Source organism: Sus scrofa, chromosome 7 (genome assembly GCF_054392235.1).
Source record: "Sus scrofa isolate SSC_HxYL_T2T_F1_AM1 chromosome 7, Sscrofa_HxYL_maternal_Yorkshire_Landrace_v2.0, whole genome shotgun sequence".
Lineage (NCBI taxonomy): Eukaryota > Metazoa > Chordata > Mammalia > Artiodactyla > Suidae > Sus > Sus scrofa.
Genome location: NC_139389.1, coordinates 110,016,184 through 110,031,309, shown reverse-complemented (window position 1 = coordinate 110,031,309; position 15,126 = coordinate 110,016,184). Strand labels below are relative to the sequence as shown.

The 15,126-nt window shown below is 40.3% G+C and overlaps 1 protein-coding gene across 50 annotated transcripts in view; it reads right to left on the bottom strand.

Moving 5' to 3' along the window:
* The window catches only part of TTLL5 (tubulin tyrosine ligase like 5), a 309,203-nt gene that overhangs the window by 180,352 nt on the left and 113,725 nt on the right, over nucleotides 1–15,126 (bottom strand). For 31 of the 50 annotated variants that reach the window (XR_014811162.1, XR_014811164.1, XR_014811163.1 and 28 more), the window contains 6 exons: nucleotides 12,384–12,504; nucleotides 9,294–9,440; nucleotides 8,098–8,201; nucleotides 4,718–4,845; nucleotides 1,994–2,077; nucleotides 1,032–1,433 (listed from right to left, as the gene is read on the bottom strand). Coding sequence is in view for 44 of the 50 variants with exons in the window: in XM_084969817.1 (XP_084825943.1) it covers nucleotides 1,032–1,433; nucleotides 1,994–2,077; nucleotides 4,718–4,845; nucleotides 8,098–8,201; nucleotides 9,294–9,440; nucleotides 12,384–12,504 (986 nt within the window). In the remaining 6 variants the exon portion in view is untranslated. The remainder of the gene's footprint in view (nucleotides 1–1,031; nucleotides 1,434–1,993; nucleotides 2,078–4,717; nucleotides 4,846–8,097; nucleotides 8,202–9,293; nucleotides 9,441–12,383; nucleotides 12,505–15,126) is intronic. The other 19 variants (XR_014811165.1, XR_014811167.1, XR_014811166.1 and 16 more) reach the window with 1 other exon arrangement.

Below are 15,126 nucleotides of genomic sequence, written 5' to 3'. Positions count from 1 at the left end.
TGGGGGGGGGGGGGACTTGATCAGGTCTACTTCATTTAAAAGTAAACACTCTGGGAGTTCCCATCATGGCACAGCAGAAACGAATCTGACTGTGAACTATGAGGTTGTAGGTTCAATCCCTGGCCTCGCTCAATGGGTTAAGGATCCAGCATTGCCATGAGCTGTGCTATAGGTCGCAGATGCGGCTCAGATCTGGCGTTGCTGTGGCTGTGGCGTAGGCTGGCAGCTGTAACTCCAATTAGACCCCTAGCCTGGGAACCTCCAAATGCCGCAGTGTGGCCCTAAAAAGACAAAAGACCAAAAAAAAAAAAAAAGTAAATACTCTGTTTTAAGAATTCTTTAACCAAAGAATTATTCAGGTCATACTTGACTTTAAAAAGATTAAAAAATAAGAAATACTAATTTGTCTAATGTTAGGAATAACAATTTGGGAGTTTCTGTTGTGGCTCAGTGGGAACAAATCTGGCAAGTATTCATGAGAACGCAGGTTCAATCCCCAACCTTCCTCACTGGGTTAAGAATCTGGCATTGCAGTGAGCTATGATGAAGGTCGCAGACATGGCTCAGATCTGGCATTGCTGTGGCTGTGGTGTAGGCTGGTGGATACAGCTCTAATTCGACCCCTAGCCTGGGAATCTCCATGCTGTGGGTGCAGCCCTAAAAAGACAAAAAAAAAAAAAAAAAAAAAAGGAATGACAATTCGAAACAGAAAGAATGCACATAGTGCACTTACAGATCAATAATTATCTGTGATGGAAAACCTCTTGACTAGATACTCAGCTCCCAGTACAGAAGCCCTGTCTTATTCATCTCTTTATCACCAGCACCTAAAAGAAGTCTGGTTTAATTTTCTATCAATGAATGAATGACGCTAGATCAAACGCCAGATTCTTCTTTAGTCACATCAGAACTATGCAGTCTATATCTTCTTAACTTTCAAAAGAAAAGGCAAAGGGAAGAGAGGACCTTCTTTTTAAATAGGAGCTGGGGAGGAGCTGATGCTGTGGACTGCCCTTCATCTTCTCACTCACCTGCCTTTGCTGAAGAGGGACGAGACAGCTTCTGGCTATATATGTGTGCCGCACTTTGGAAAGAGGAAAAGGGGCCAATGGTGTAACTGCCTGATCGACAGCGTGGCGGGCCAGCGGGGCTTGATAAGTTCTGTGTCCCAGGATGTATGCCGGGAGAAGCACTGTCAGGGACTGTGCTCAGTAAAGCTGCTGGCTGGTGAGGCATGCTGGGAAGAGCTGGAGGAATGTGAGATAGAGAAGAATGGTGGCCTGACCCTGGTGAGAGGTCAGAGGTGGCAATGATAGATGACAAATGGGTGTTGGGAATTTTCTGCAGAAGAGCAGCAGCAGGACCAGAGAAAGAAGCAGAGGAAGAATTGGTACAGACAAATTTAGCCTCTTTTTCTGCTGAAGTAGTAAATCCTATTAAATCAAAAACAAACAAACAAAAAAACAGATCATTTTAGAAAAGCTAACACATAATCCCTACACGTAAACATGAAATAAACATTTTTAGACATCAAAATCAACTTAGCATGAAACAGACATAATGAAAAATACAAATTTTAACGAGTATTCATCATGAACTTAATGAATTTTGCCTACTGAGACAACCTGCCAAGAGAAATAGTTTATTTCTGGTCCTTTCTAAAAGCTGGAGTGGGGACTACCTCCATCAATCAGAGCAGGTGTTTTACAAATGTTAGGGCATCAGAGCAAAGTTACTGGTAATGAGGTAATGACAGCTAACTTTTCTCTCTCTGCTTTTTACAATTCTAGAAGAAAAAGTGCTCAGAATTTTAAACATTAAGAAAGTGAAAAATTCCTTGGAATAACAGGTTATAAGAGGAAATTCTAAAGGAAAAAGAACAAAGAAAAGAAGCTTCTTTGGAATGTCATATGCTCTAAAATCATTTAATATCTGATGAATTTTTTTTTTCAATAAGACAGCAGCAAATCTATGTAGGTCTGAAGTCACTCACGAGATAATTTATCAGAGTGAATTTCTGTTGCCTGTTGCTGCTTGGGCTGCTTTATTTTCACTTCTTCCATTGTTTCAGGGTGATCTGGAATAAGAGATAAATACCGAGTTTAGTGCTGGTACTAATCAAATGCTAGAGCATTGCTCTGCGTCATTTTGTTTCCAAAATATAACACAACTAGTAATCAGCGCTAGGAACCACTGCATTTCTCACCACACTTTTCCAAGGATGGCCACGCCCAGAGCCCTGTTGAGAGGGACACCACCCAAATGATTCCCAAAAAGCCCAGCTCCAGTTGACTGAACCAGGGAGAGATATGTAAACCCAGAGCAGCCACCCATGGACTGCCAACAAGCTAGGACATGCTTAAAAAAAAAAAAAAAAAAAAAAAGTAAGGGCAGTAAGACGCCTCTGCCAAGAATTCAGACTTGGGGAACGAAGAGACCAAACTGGTCGGTGGTACTCACTGGAGCAAAGAAGTCATAATATATGTGGAGCAGGCAATTGCCAAGAGATAGAAAGAACAGCCCCAATATTTACTGGTTGGCACGATACCTGGATACTACAATGGCTCTGTATCTTAATCTCTTCGGTTTTACCTGAATAAGCAGACTGAATTTGCTTGAGATAGATTGATCAGCATATTCAATAACAAAATTACTGTAATAAAATGAATTTTCACTATAATAAATTAGTTTTTTTTTCTACCACAGAATTTTGAAATAGAACAGCCAGAGCTAATCGTATACTCAGAGAAATATTCCAAAAATCTTTCTTAAGGTTCATACAAAAACTTAAGAAACGCCATTTTGGAGAGTTCCTTGGTGATCTAGTAGTTAGGATTCAGCACCTTTGCCACTGCAGCCCAGGTTCAATTCCTGGTCTGGAAACTGAGATCCTACATCAAGCCACTGCACACAGTAGCCAAAAAAGTTTTTAAAAATTTTAAAGGCCATTTTTACAGATCATCTTTTGGAATGAAAGAATAAGGACATATGAATTCTCTTTCCTCCATTATCACCGGCAGTGATAACACTGTCACACATTTGTTTGCTCATGTTTGAAATGAGTCCAGATACTATCAAATCTCATAATGTTCCCTTGATTGAGGCCTTCCTACTGCCCCTCTAATTATTCTGATCGGTATCGCTAGGTATAGACCTTATTATGTCAACACAGTCCTTAACAGATGAACCTCTGAATCTCCAAGGATGCATACGTACAAACAGGTGCTGTTAAGAGCTTCCCCTTTACTGCCGGGGAGAAGCTACTATCTGAATGTCAAGCTAGGACCTCACCTCCCTAGGTTAGCACACTCTTCCCTACGCCAACCTCATCATAAAAATTCCTCAGTCTCCCTTCTCCAACACTGTTATAAGGTCTTTTCAGAACTTCCACCAACTTTCCTCCTGTATTTACTCACCCAGCTTCATCCACCAGATAATAACTATTATAAAGCCAAGGATTGCAACGGTCCTGGTCCCTGCATCTCTAGTAAGTATTACTGTCTGACACATAACAGATGTTCATTAAAAATGTGAGGAAGGAATGAATGAACAGATGAACAAACTAGCTTTAGAACCTAGATAAGTCAGGAAAGCTCAAAGAAGAGAGCTGGACTCAGAATGATTTTCAATTATACAGTGACCTGAATAGGCTTCTGTAGACTAGCCTCTGAAGCTAATCAGTTTTCAAAACATTAACACTATTTCCTTTGGAAAACACACGCTACATTTTTTTTTTCACTCTACATTTTAAATGCCCAGTTTTCCTGGCTATTTCCACATTAGACTATGATAGCCCTAATGGTAGGGAAGAAGTCTACATCTTTGAATCTAGTGCTTAATTAGCACACTACAAAATTAGTATATTGATTACCTATGTCTAATACTTGCACCTAGATTTTAAACGAATCTTACACCTGAAGCACAAGCTTTGTTTATAACTGGAAATCGCCACTATTTTTTGATCCTGTGACATTAGCTAAGTAGTTTGTCCACATCGATTCCAAAATCCCCAATCAGGAATTTCCCAGCAGTGAGAAAGTTTAGAAATGCCTGGGAACATTCTGGGTTATCACAATGACTGAAGGAAGACAGTAGCATTTAGGGTTTGAGACTAAGGACATTAGACATTCCATCAAGTATGGAACGGTGCCAAACAACAAAGAATTCTCCCACCCCAAATGCAAATGGTGATGAGCTGGAGGAAACAAAAAAACTTAAGAGTGAAAAATAATCATTACGAGAGGCAGAGAGTAAGAACCTAAGCTCTGAGTCAGGCAGATTAAGGTTCCGATTCCTGTTGCACTGTACAGTGAAGGGTATCCTTAACTGAGCAAGCTACTCCGTCTCTTTCAGCTCTGTTTCCTCATCTGTAAGGAAGTTTTAAAACAGCAACTACTCCATATGGTTTTGGAAATTTAAAAAATAAGATCATGTCCAATAGACAATAATATGAGCATTTTCTAAGCGTTAGCTATTATTAGCTTGTCTTCAAAAGCTCTCTGCTGTTAATTATCACAGGGGAAAAAAATTAGACCATGTCCCTTTTCCACTTTTAGAACAAAAATGTAGGCCCTCCTCATCCCCCACGCCCGTACTTCAAAATTTCACCACCATGGAGTCTATTAGTGCTTAGGCAGCACATTATTTGTGGTTCTCTTTGCACATCTCATTTTTTCATTTGTTCTTCTTATTTTTCTTAATCCACCAACATACTTACCACCCTTTGCCCCGCTATCAGAAAAACTGTTGCTGTTTTTAGAACTTTTTGAATGAGTCCCCAGGAAGACACTTGCAGACTTGTTTTTTTGGGTATAAAAAGTCAACACCTCCTCCAGTTCAGCCTCACTGAAATGGGTAGAGAAAGTATGGTCAGAACAGGAAGTTGTTCTGGAAAAATCTTTCCACCAGATTTTATCATGGAAATGGAGTAAGCTGAAGAAGGGGAAAATGAAAAGTACAAGCTGAAACCCCCCTATTAATAGATTGTTAATATGGGATATAAATGCAGGAAGCAGTTCGAAAAATTTAAAGCATGACAAGGTTTTATTCATTCCATAGTGAAGTTCCTAGATCTGCACTGTCTAATATGGTAGCAACTAGTCATATATGACTATTTAAATTTAAATGAATTAAAATTAAATATATTTAAAGATTCATTCCCTTGGTTACACTAGCCACGTTTCAAGTACTCAGCAGCTACAACACAGAAAGTTCCATTGGACAGCGATGTTCTACAGCTGGGATCAACAAACTACAGACTGTGGCCCAAACCTGACCAGCAGCCTGCTTTCATATGGCTCCCAGCTAAGCATGTTTTTTTATATTCTTAAGGAAGAATATGCTATAAAGAGCACAAGTAGCTCACAAAGGCTGAAATACTTATTATCTGCCCCTTGACAGTCCCCCCCCCCTCGCCATTTGTAGGTAACTGGCGCATATTCACTCAAAGAACCACTTTGTCATAAATAAGGAAACTCATCCATGTAGTGCGGGAAGTCTTCCCTGTAACCACACAATGGAGACAGTACTAGATGCTCTCCAGGTCATTTCAAATATTGAAATTATATGCATCTGTTTTGAACATCCACAAAATAATAAGTATAAAGAAACATATAAGGGCCCTTAGAATTCTTCCAGTAAACATATGCATGGGTTTTATAACATCTGTAGCAGCTTCTGAATGGCCTTTTGCATTTTTTGCCTGGAGTCTGGCCAAATTCCAGATAACTGGCCTTTGAATAAGCAAAATACTCCTGTATTATTACAAAGAACCTACATCCCATCTTAAGAATACACTGTAGAGTTCCTGCCATGGCACAGTGGGTTAAGAATCTGACTGCAGCGGCTCCGCTAACTGTAGAGGTCCAGGTTCGATTCCCAGCCCAGTGCATTGGATTAAAAGATCTGGCATTGCCATAGCTGCAGCTCAGAGTTAATCCCTGGTCCAGGAACTTCCATATGCCAAGGGGGTGGCCATTTTATTTTATTTTATTTTTTGTCTTTTAAGGCCACACCTGTAGCACATGGAGGTTCCCAAGCTAGGGGTCAAATCGGAGCTGTAGCCGCCAGCCTACACCACAGCTCATGGCAATGCCAGATCCTTAACCCACTGAGCAAGGCCGGGATCAAACCTGTATCCTCATGGATACCAGTCAGATTCGTTTCCACTGACCAGGATGGTAACTCTCAAGGAGGCGGCCATTTCCCAAAAAAAAAGAGTGAGTTCCCGTTGTGGTGCAGAAGAAACAAATCCGACTAGTATCCATGAGGACTCGGGTTCGATCCCTAGCCTCACTCAGTGGGTTAAGGATCCAGCGTTGCTGTGAGCTGTGGTGCAGGTCGCAGACGCAGCTTAGATCCCGTGTTGCTGTAGCTGTGGTCTAGGCCAACAGCTGTAGCTCTGATTGGACCCCTAGCCTGGGAACTTCCATGTGCTGCCGGTATGGCCCTTGAAAGACAAAAAATAAATAAATAAAATTTAAAAATTTTTAAAAATATAAAGAAAAAAGAATATAGTGTACTAACAACCTCAGAAAGGGCTCCTCTGAATTTCAGAGAAAACCCCAAAGTTTCCAAAGTAGGAAAGGGCCACAAGCTGAGTGCTTGGAATAACCACGAAGACTTAAAGCTGGGGGCGCAAAAGACAACTGCCTCTGCCTGCTGCTGTGTTTTATCAGCTCTTCACAGAATAGGAAGCATTAAGGTTGGTCAAAATATAAACTGCTTTACACCCCTGTCTTATCCTCTGTCCGCTTTATACAGTATGTTTCCCTGCCTGACTCCTATTTGAATTTACTAATCCTGCCAAAGGGATCCATGTACCACCCCAAACATAATAAAAGAACTGATGCTACCACATATTTCCAACAGTCAACACTTCATCACAACCAGTACGTTCTAAAATATTTTATCTCCAAGTTTATACCATTGGTTAATAGTACAGATAATTAATTTTGAGTATCCAATTAGTCCTGGTAGGGGAATACCCCTTACTTTAAAAATTTTTTTTAATTTTATCTCTCTTTTTTTTATATTTTAGGGATTTTGAAGGTCTCTAGGAGCAACTAGAAAATGTTTAAAACTAGAGCCATTTTCTGGATATAATCCAATTTTTTTCCTATTTTTATAAGGTTGATGTAAGAAAATGTTTCTTGCTTTGTTTCTATATCAGCTTTATCAATCACATTCCCGGAGACCCAGGAATGTCAACAAAGTAACATTACGCCAATTATGAAGTCCTATAAAAGGATACATTTGTTTGTTGTATGTTTAAGCAGAAGATCCTGAGGCTATAGTTAAGTGCAGTCGAGGTATTACAGACTGATCACACTACGTTGGTGGTTATGTGACTTAACTTCACAAATCAACAAAGAGTGGATTTTCTACTGCTTTTCTCCATACTGTGACTTTGGTAGCTGAAGACTAATTAAGGGGGTTTTATATATGTTTTATCCTTTATTTTAGTGGTTTTGTACAACTCTCTGTTTTAGAAAAAGACTTTCCAGGACAAGCCTTCTAAAAATTAAAATAAATGTCTTTATTCCCTCTTCCTTTGGAAACATGTCGTAAATAGACAAAACGGGCTGGCTGATTTGCATAAAGATAGAGAGCTGCACGCTGAGATTTTCAATTCCTAAAGGCTAAACTTAAGCATGAAGGACTTGTTTTATTTTATATAAATTAGGCGTAACCCTCACAGTGCTGAGGAACTGCCAATTCCTCAACCCACTCAATGTAGGCAAAATGTGGTCATCTCCACTGCCTCAGTAGGTCGGGAATAAATTCAGATCCAGTAAACACTAGAAGCCTCTAACTTCAACTTTCCAAAGTGCTCCCTCAGCACTGCAAGTGGTGTGTACTTTGAAGGCTGTCTAGAAATACAGCCCAAATACCCAAGGCAGTGTTTTGATAACTGAAACCATGGCAACAGCCAATAATTGGCTGAGATATGGAGAGGCCAAGCCTATGAAACCCTTTTTCTACTTCTAAGAGTGATTTTAGTCACATCCATGTTAGACACAAGGGAATACTGGGAATTCCGTGGGGCACCATGGAAGACAGAATAAGACACTTTTATTAACTGAGAATGTCTTCTACCTTGCTTGTCGGATGAACTCCTGAAAGTTTTCCGTATTCACCCCATCTTCCTCTTCTTCCTCAAGTTTCTTCTTCGATTTCTTTTCAGCCATTTGTTCTGTTTCCTATCCAGTCCCCAACCCCACAGAAAAAAAAGATAAAACTGACTCCCGATAAGCGCACACTTCATCATCTAGTTTCATTACCCTTAGGTTACTTTGTCTTTATGGTAAAGACATTAAATTCCTTCATGTACTTTTGCCACCTATAAATTTAATGTATTATTTCTGCCATTATTTCATGAAATGTTTGGGTTTCCAAGTTAGAGTCGCAGAATAAATACAAATTTTCATCACGTTTCTACTTCTTATTCAGGTATCCGAGTGAAAAAAGAGCTTGGCAATGTCTGTGGTCACACTTGAAGCTTTGACAGTATGACAACTGAGACACTATTTTGTTACACATAGGGAGTAAAAAGCTAGGTCTTGGCAAAACTCCTACAGCAGCATGCAAACTGAGTAAATTCTTTACTTATATAAGACATAAAAAAATTGTCAATAGAGCTGGAGTAACTCTTAGCTGTGGATTTGGTGTGTTAATATTGTATTGCCCATTCCACACATTTTATAAAAGCCATTTGAATTTTCAGGCCTTAACTTTCTCTTCTGAAAAATGACCATACTTCCCCTCAACCTCTAAATGACATTTTAAAGCATTCTGAGACCTCTGGATAAAAGACGCATTGCAGCTATTCTAACTATATACTATTCTAACTAAATAGTATATTTTCAGGGCTTGGGTTGTAAAATGAAGTCACTATCTAAAATGTTCTAGAGAACAACTCTCTCAGGTAAGACGACTGGGTCATTATATTAAATCCACAGTTCAAATCTGCTCTCAAATAATCAAGTCACCAATGTCTAACAACAATGCAAATTCACACAGCCCAAGATTCATCTCAGGTGCAATAGCACTCAAAAGGAATATGTATGCCTTTTGATGAGACTGAACTATGGACACTGGGGCCTCACAAATAAGTAGCTTTTCAGACCAGCCAGAGTTTGGAGTGAGGTCCTACTCCCCCACAGGAGTCACACACAGCACATGATGATGCTAGAAAAGGAGGAACCTCTCCACCCAGCTGGACAGAGCTTTCCGGCCTGTTTCTGACAGTGTGTGGCAACCGAAAGCACAAGACTAACAGCTAAACTGCCTACCTTGTTGTACACAATGATAAAGTCACCCAGCTGGTGGGCCAGGATTCTTCTGCGTTCCGGAAGTGCCAATCTTCGACTGGGTAATACCATCCTCACTGAATGTTGGAGGTTACTTGATGCTCGCTTGAGGAAACGAACCACTAGCTCCTATAAAGAGTCATTGGGGGAAAAAAAAACAGGCATTGTGCTAAGCAACAAAAGATAAGCTACAAAGGGATTATACAACAGAGATACAAGAAGAGGTATACTATACACTTCAACAAATAAGATCCAGAGCAAACATACTAGGTATAACAAGGCTACAGTAAGATAAGAAAAAAACAGAACAAGGGTATCCTCTTCCCTTGATCGGCTGGCAATGAGAAAATCCAAATCAAATACGTATGCAAATAACTATATAATAAAGCAGCAGCTTTAAAGCACCACAATTCATATCTACATGCTGCTATAATAATTCAAAGTGCACCTAGCACTTCTAATAGGGTGATCAGAGAAAGCTATTTAGGGAAAGCAGCACTCAAGCACAGTCAGCAGAAACTAAAACCGTGGGGACAGATGAAGTCATCAAAGGTGAGAAAGTAGAGGAAAAATACAGAAATACGGACACTCGAAGATAGGAAAAAAGGAAGACGATTCAGAAACAAACAAACAGCAACAACAAAAACAAACTATGGCAGAAACATCAGAAATGTAGAAAGAAACCCAGGAGAAAGTATTGTCACGGAAGCCACGAGAGGAAGGCTCCCACATCACAAACCTCCCGGAAGCTGGAGGTGGAAAGGAGCACAGCCACTTCCAGCAGAGTCAAGGGAACAGAAAGAAGAGTTAAGAAAAGAATGGATAATAAATAGACATGAAGAGTAGAAACTCCTGATTTAGAGTTTAGTGATGAAAAAAAGAACTGTTACTATGCTTGAAAGGTGAGAGCTTTTTATTTTACTTTTTTTCTTCCCCAAGAATAAGGGTGCTTTCAGAGTCAGGGGTTGGCAAGGAGGGCACAGGGAAAGGTTGTTAAAGGTAGAAGGATGCATCTCACTTCAGATGGGGCAAAGAATTTTGAAATCTGAACAGATACCGGCCAGATCATTCATAAAATCACAAATGCTTCAAAGATTCTGTGAGGCCTGGGGTCTTAAAGACAGTCCCCTCATACCCCATGCCCGCAATGCAATAAAATTCCTGATGTTTTATTTGGATTTGGGGACCTTCTACTGATATGCCTTCTGTGAGTTATGTGATGAAGAATTCTAATGCTAACCTGGATCACAGAAGGCAATTCTACACCTACCTTCCTCCTGAACAGACCACCGCCACAGTAGTCAGGTAATGGGGCAGAGTCTGCTGTCTAGATATATTTTTAAAAGGGAATGCAGAGAACTAAGTTTTACAGTGATGATCCTAAATATTCTTATGAAAAGCCTTACAGAAATCCTGTGTGAATTCCAAGCCAGCAGTTGCAATGGTTATCCTCTTCTGAGATCTTTTTTCTTCTTGAATTTGATTTTGGTTCATTGTCCTTTGGTGCCAATTTATTCCAACATAAAGAAATAATCTCATAACCAGAGGGTTGGATTTCATAGTTCTACTCTGCTCTTTTACTATAGGGTGGTTTAAGCTGTTATATTAAAACATTATTTTTTCACAGTGGAGCAGACAAAATGACTCTCAAAAAGGCAGTTTCAATTTTCCACTTGGAAAGAGCACAGCTAACATTTTCCACTGATGGTTGAAGAATTATTCACAACACACAAGGTTTTATCTCTGGGCTGTATTGGCTACTTTAAATTCACAAGTTGTTTTCTGGGATATCCATCATGTTTTTATAACAGGCCTGGCATACTGTATGCCTCTTATATGTGGAGAACTGCAAATTACAGTAGGATCACTGAGCTGGACAAAGGATGCAGCTTTCTCAGACTTAAAGGTCCCTCTCTTTTTAGTGGTAGATCCCTGTGGCTAAAAACGCTATGGAAGGGCCATGGCTTCTGTAAATGCTGACCTTATCAAAGAGCTTGAAGCTCCCTGTCATTCTGATCCAAAAAGAGAAACCTTGCTAGTATATTAAATTTTAGGCATGTTGAAATGACTGGTACATGATAAAAAGTAGTATACACAAAGTTTTTTTTCCCCAGGAATCTAAGAATTTTATAAAGTTATAACTAATAATGAGAAAATGTTAAAAGGAAGGATGGTACATTCTCAGAGGCCCTGTGATAAAATGTTAACTTTCAAAGAGCTAACTTGACCCCTCAGAATAGCAAATAACCTTATAACCCACAGAAAGAGTGAAAGAACAAATACTGTACAACTGTAACATCTGAGTTTAAGTTCCAGCTTCACCACATACAAGCTATAGGACAACAGGCAAGTTATCCCTTTTCTTGAGGTCTTTGCTTCCTCATCTGGGAAATGGGGATGATCATGCCCATCCCAAAGAATGAATAAGACGGGAAGCTGTTGGGGAAGAACTCTTCCAACTGTTATTTTTTTCCTAGGGCTCTGCATCTAATGAGCAATCAGTTTCCATTTTCAGAATGAAATAAATTGATGTGATGAACATGGCTCCAGATCCAAGATTTATTTCACATCAAAGTAAGAGAAATCTATAAACTATACTGTGGAATAATTCTTTTTTTTTTTTTTTTTTTAAGTGCCGCACTCAAGGCATATGGAGGTTCCCAGGCTAGAGGTCAAATTGGAGCTATAGCTGCAGGCCTACACCACAACCACAGCAATGCAGGATCTGAGCTGCGTCTGCAACCTGCACCACAGCTCACAGCAACACCGGATCCTTATCACTGAGAGAGGCCAGGGACTGAACCCGCAACCTTATGGTTCCTAGTTGGATTCGTTTCTGCTGCGCCACAAAGGCAACTCCAAATTCTTTCACCAGAAGCATATTGTTCTTTACCCTAGTAGGGAGGGAGGGAGGGAGGAAGGAAGAAGAGAAGGAAGAAAGGAAAGAAGGAAGGAAGGGAGGGAGGGAAAGAGGAGGGAAGGAAAGAAGATGAAAGAAAGAGAAAGAAAGAGAGGGAGAGAAATAGAGAGAGAGAAGAGCAAATAAAAAGGTTCCAACAAGAAGAGCCTCACCATCTGTTCATCCTCTTTGGCAGCCCAACTGGCACTGCACGTCTGACCTCCACTGTCTTTCATCAGGCGAATTTGAACATGCTGGAGATAGGCAGAGAATGCTACTCGGGCCTGCACTTTGCTACAGAAATCCAAAACAACATCCCGTTATAAGACAGAATGGTGCACCTACCAAACGGTGCTTGCCTCTCTCAAACTGGCCTTTGAGCATCCTTCTATTAGGATGGCTATGAAAAACGAGGCCCATCATCAAACAGTCACCAAATAAAGATTCCTCCCACCCAGTACATGAGATTTCTTTTTTTCTATTTAAGGGGTCAAAGAGGAAGAATCCTACTTATTTTCTCATTATTACCATGGGGGGAAAAGATCAAACAAAAATAGAAAATCACATTCCCTACTCTAATACCTTATCTCTTTGTACTTTTTAACAACTTTCCTGGGGAAATGGACAGAAAAAATATTAAATCTTCACAAGAACCTTTGTATTAATATAGAAAGATTTTTCTGCCCTGGGGGCCCTTAAAAACATACTTATCAGTAAAAAGTATGGCTTTTGCTATGGCAACTAATATTTCTGGTGTGCAAAAGCCTCCAAAGGAGGAAATAGATAAATCCTCACAAAAGAACTTTTGAGACCAATTTTTAAGGTCAGACTTTTCTCAACTATAAGCCGGGAGTGGCTGGAACCCAAAACAAATGAATGAGGTCCAAGGGAGTCTGGCGTAGATGCACTGACAGGCTACAATGAGCCCCGATGTTCTGTGGGAAAAGGAAACCCACACATAGAGTCGAAAGCACCCCAGTGACATCCCTGAAGAACCCAGCTGATTCCGGCTTGGTGCTCTGTGTTGGAAACAAGGAAGCCTGATCAAGCTAGAGTCAGAGTAGAAGGTCAGAAGTACCAGAGCAACACTGATGACTTTCACTTCAGCTGCTTATTGCAGCAGATCTGTTTCCTTTCAGGGGAGATTCTGGTTACTTTAGCCAATCAGCTTCTGACACGCTGGCCAAAATTACATCATCGGAGATTAGGGCCCAATGCAAACTCTGTTTACAATCTTCACACATACAATCACTGAATGCTTTCTATTCACTGTCCCCAACGTTAGGACAAAGAACTTGTCCAGAGTGAACTGGACATCCCAGGAGGGTCTGAGGCTGGCTTCCATGTGAGTGCTAGAGGGGCTAGAGGGGAAAGGGGTCAGGCTGGGGAGTAGCTTTGCTTGTGAAACTTTAATACATAAGCTCTTCCCAACACGCAATCGGGTAAGGCTCCATCTTTGCTACTAACAGGAATAGTTTATGGGAACATATATGATTTTGAAATTTATATTTTCAAATGTTTCTCAGCAAGGACAATACTTAAAATCCTTGTTCTGGAGACCACATATCACTTGCCCTTCAACCATTCCCATATGCTTCACCTCCACAACAACTTATCTTCAAGTTAAAATAAGACTCAAGTGATAATAAAAAGACTCTCTATTTTGGTCAACAAATTCATTTGCAATATAATGAGACAGAAATGGCATGTTTAAGATACCTCCAAACATAACAGAATACCCAGTTTTATTGATTATTTCTCTAATACTAAAATATGAAGGTCTTTTGGAAAAGGGAATTATTGCTTAGAAGTTGAGATTTCAATCATCATTTTGTTGCAAATCATTGTCATAAATCAAATCAGCGAGTTCTGCCTTTTCCATTTCTATAAACCTTACTAACAAGATCTGCGGGATGTTAACCCGGAGGCTGTCCCTAAGGTATTAGACACACTGCTCAGCTAGTCATCTGCAACAAATAAACCAAAAAAATAAATAATTAAAAGAACGAAAACTGGAATGATTTACACTGAAGACACCTGTTTTTAAAAAATAAAAAGCCCATGTGGATTCTCAGTGTACAAAATACACAACTAGAGGCCTGGAGTCTTAAATCCTTGCTCTGGACCCTCCCCAGATCCCTCACAGATGCCCCACAGAATGATGGGCAGCTCACAGTTTGAAAACCACTGATTTACATTAACACACCCTACAATCCTAACAATTTGCTAATTGAAAGTGAGACCCATAGATTTATGAACGACTAATTTATTTCTACAACATCTTTAGAGTGTTACTGGTGGGAAGGACCTGAGAATAGAGTTCAGTGGTTTTCAGAGTTCTATTTCAATTCAGTGGACTTCTTCTTTCCCCTCCAGAGAGTACAGTTTGAAAAACCCCATCCCTGGCCTAACAGAAAAGGAAACTAGGCCTTAGAGAAGCTCTTTGACTTGCCTGTGATCACACAGCCAAGTGGTGAACACAGAAAGCCAGAGCCAAGTCTTCTGAGAGAGCTCAGCGGGCTCTCCCCTAAGGCAACTATTCTCATTCTCCATGAACCACTCCCACCGTTAACTCTACCTCTCCCGTCCCCTTTCTCTGATGAGTTCCCACTTTCCTTTTGTTCATCGTCAAACTCTCGGACCGAGTGAGCTCACACTTGCTTTCTTATTTCAACTCACAATTTCTCTTCCACCCACCAAGTCTACTCCCTAAGTCATAAATGCATGAAGTCTCTTTTCACGCCTCATCCTAACTCGGGCTGCCTGAGGCATTCTATACCGTGAAACTCTCACCTCGGAATTTTTACCGTACTGCCCCCTCCCCGTTTTATGGCTACCTCTCTACCTGCTTTCCTGGTCTTTTTACGATTAAACATTGGTTTTTCCCAGGCCTCAATTCTCCTCCTTTTCTCCTTA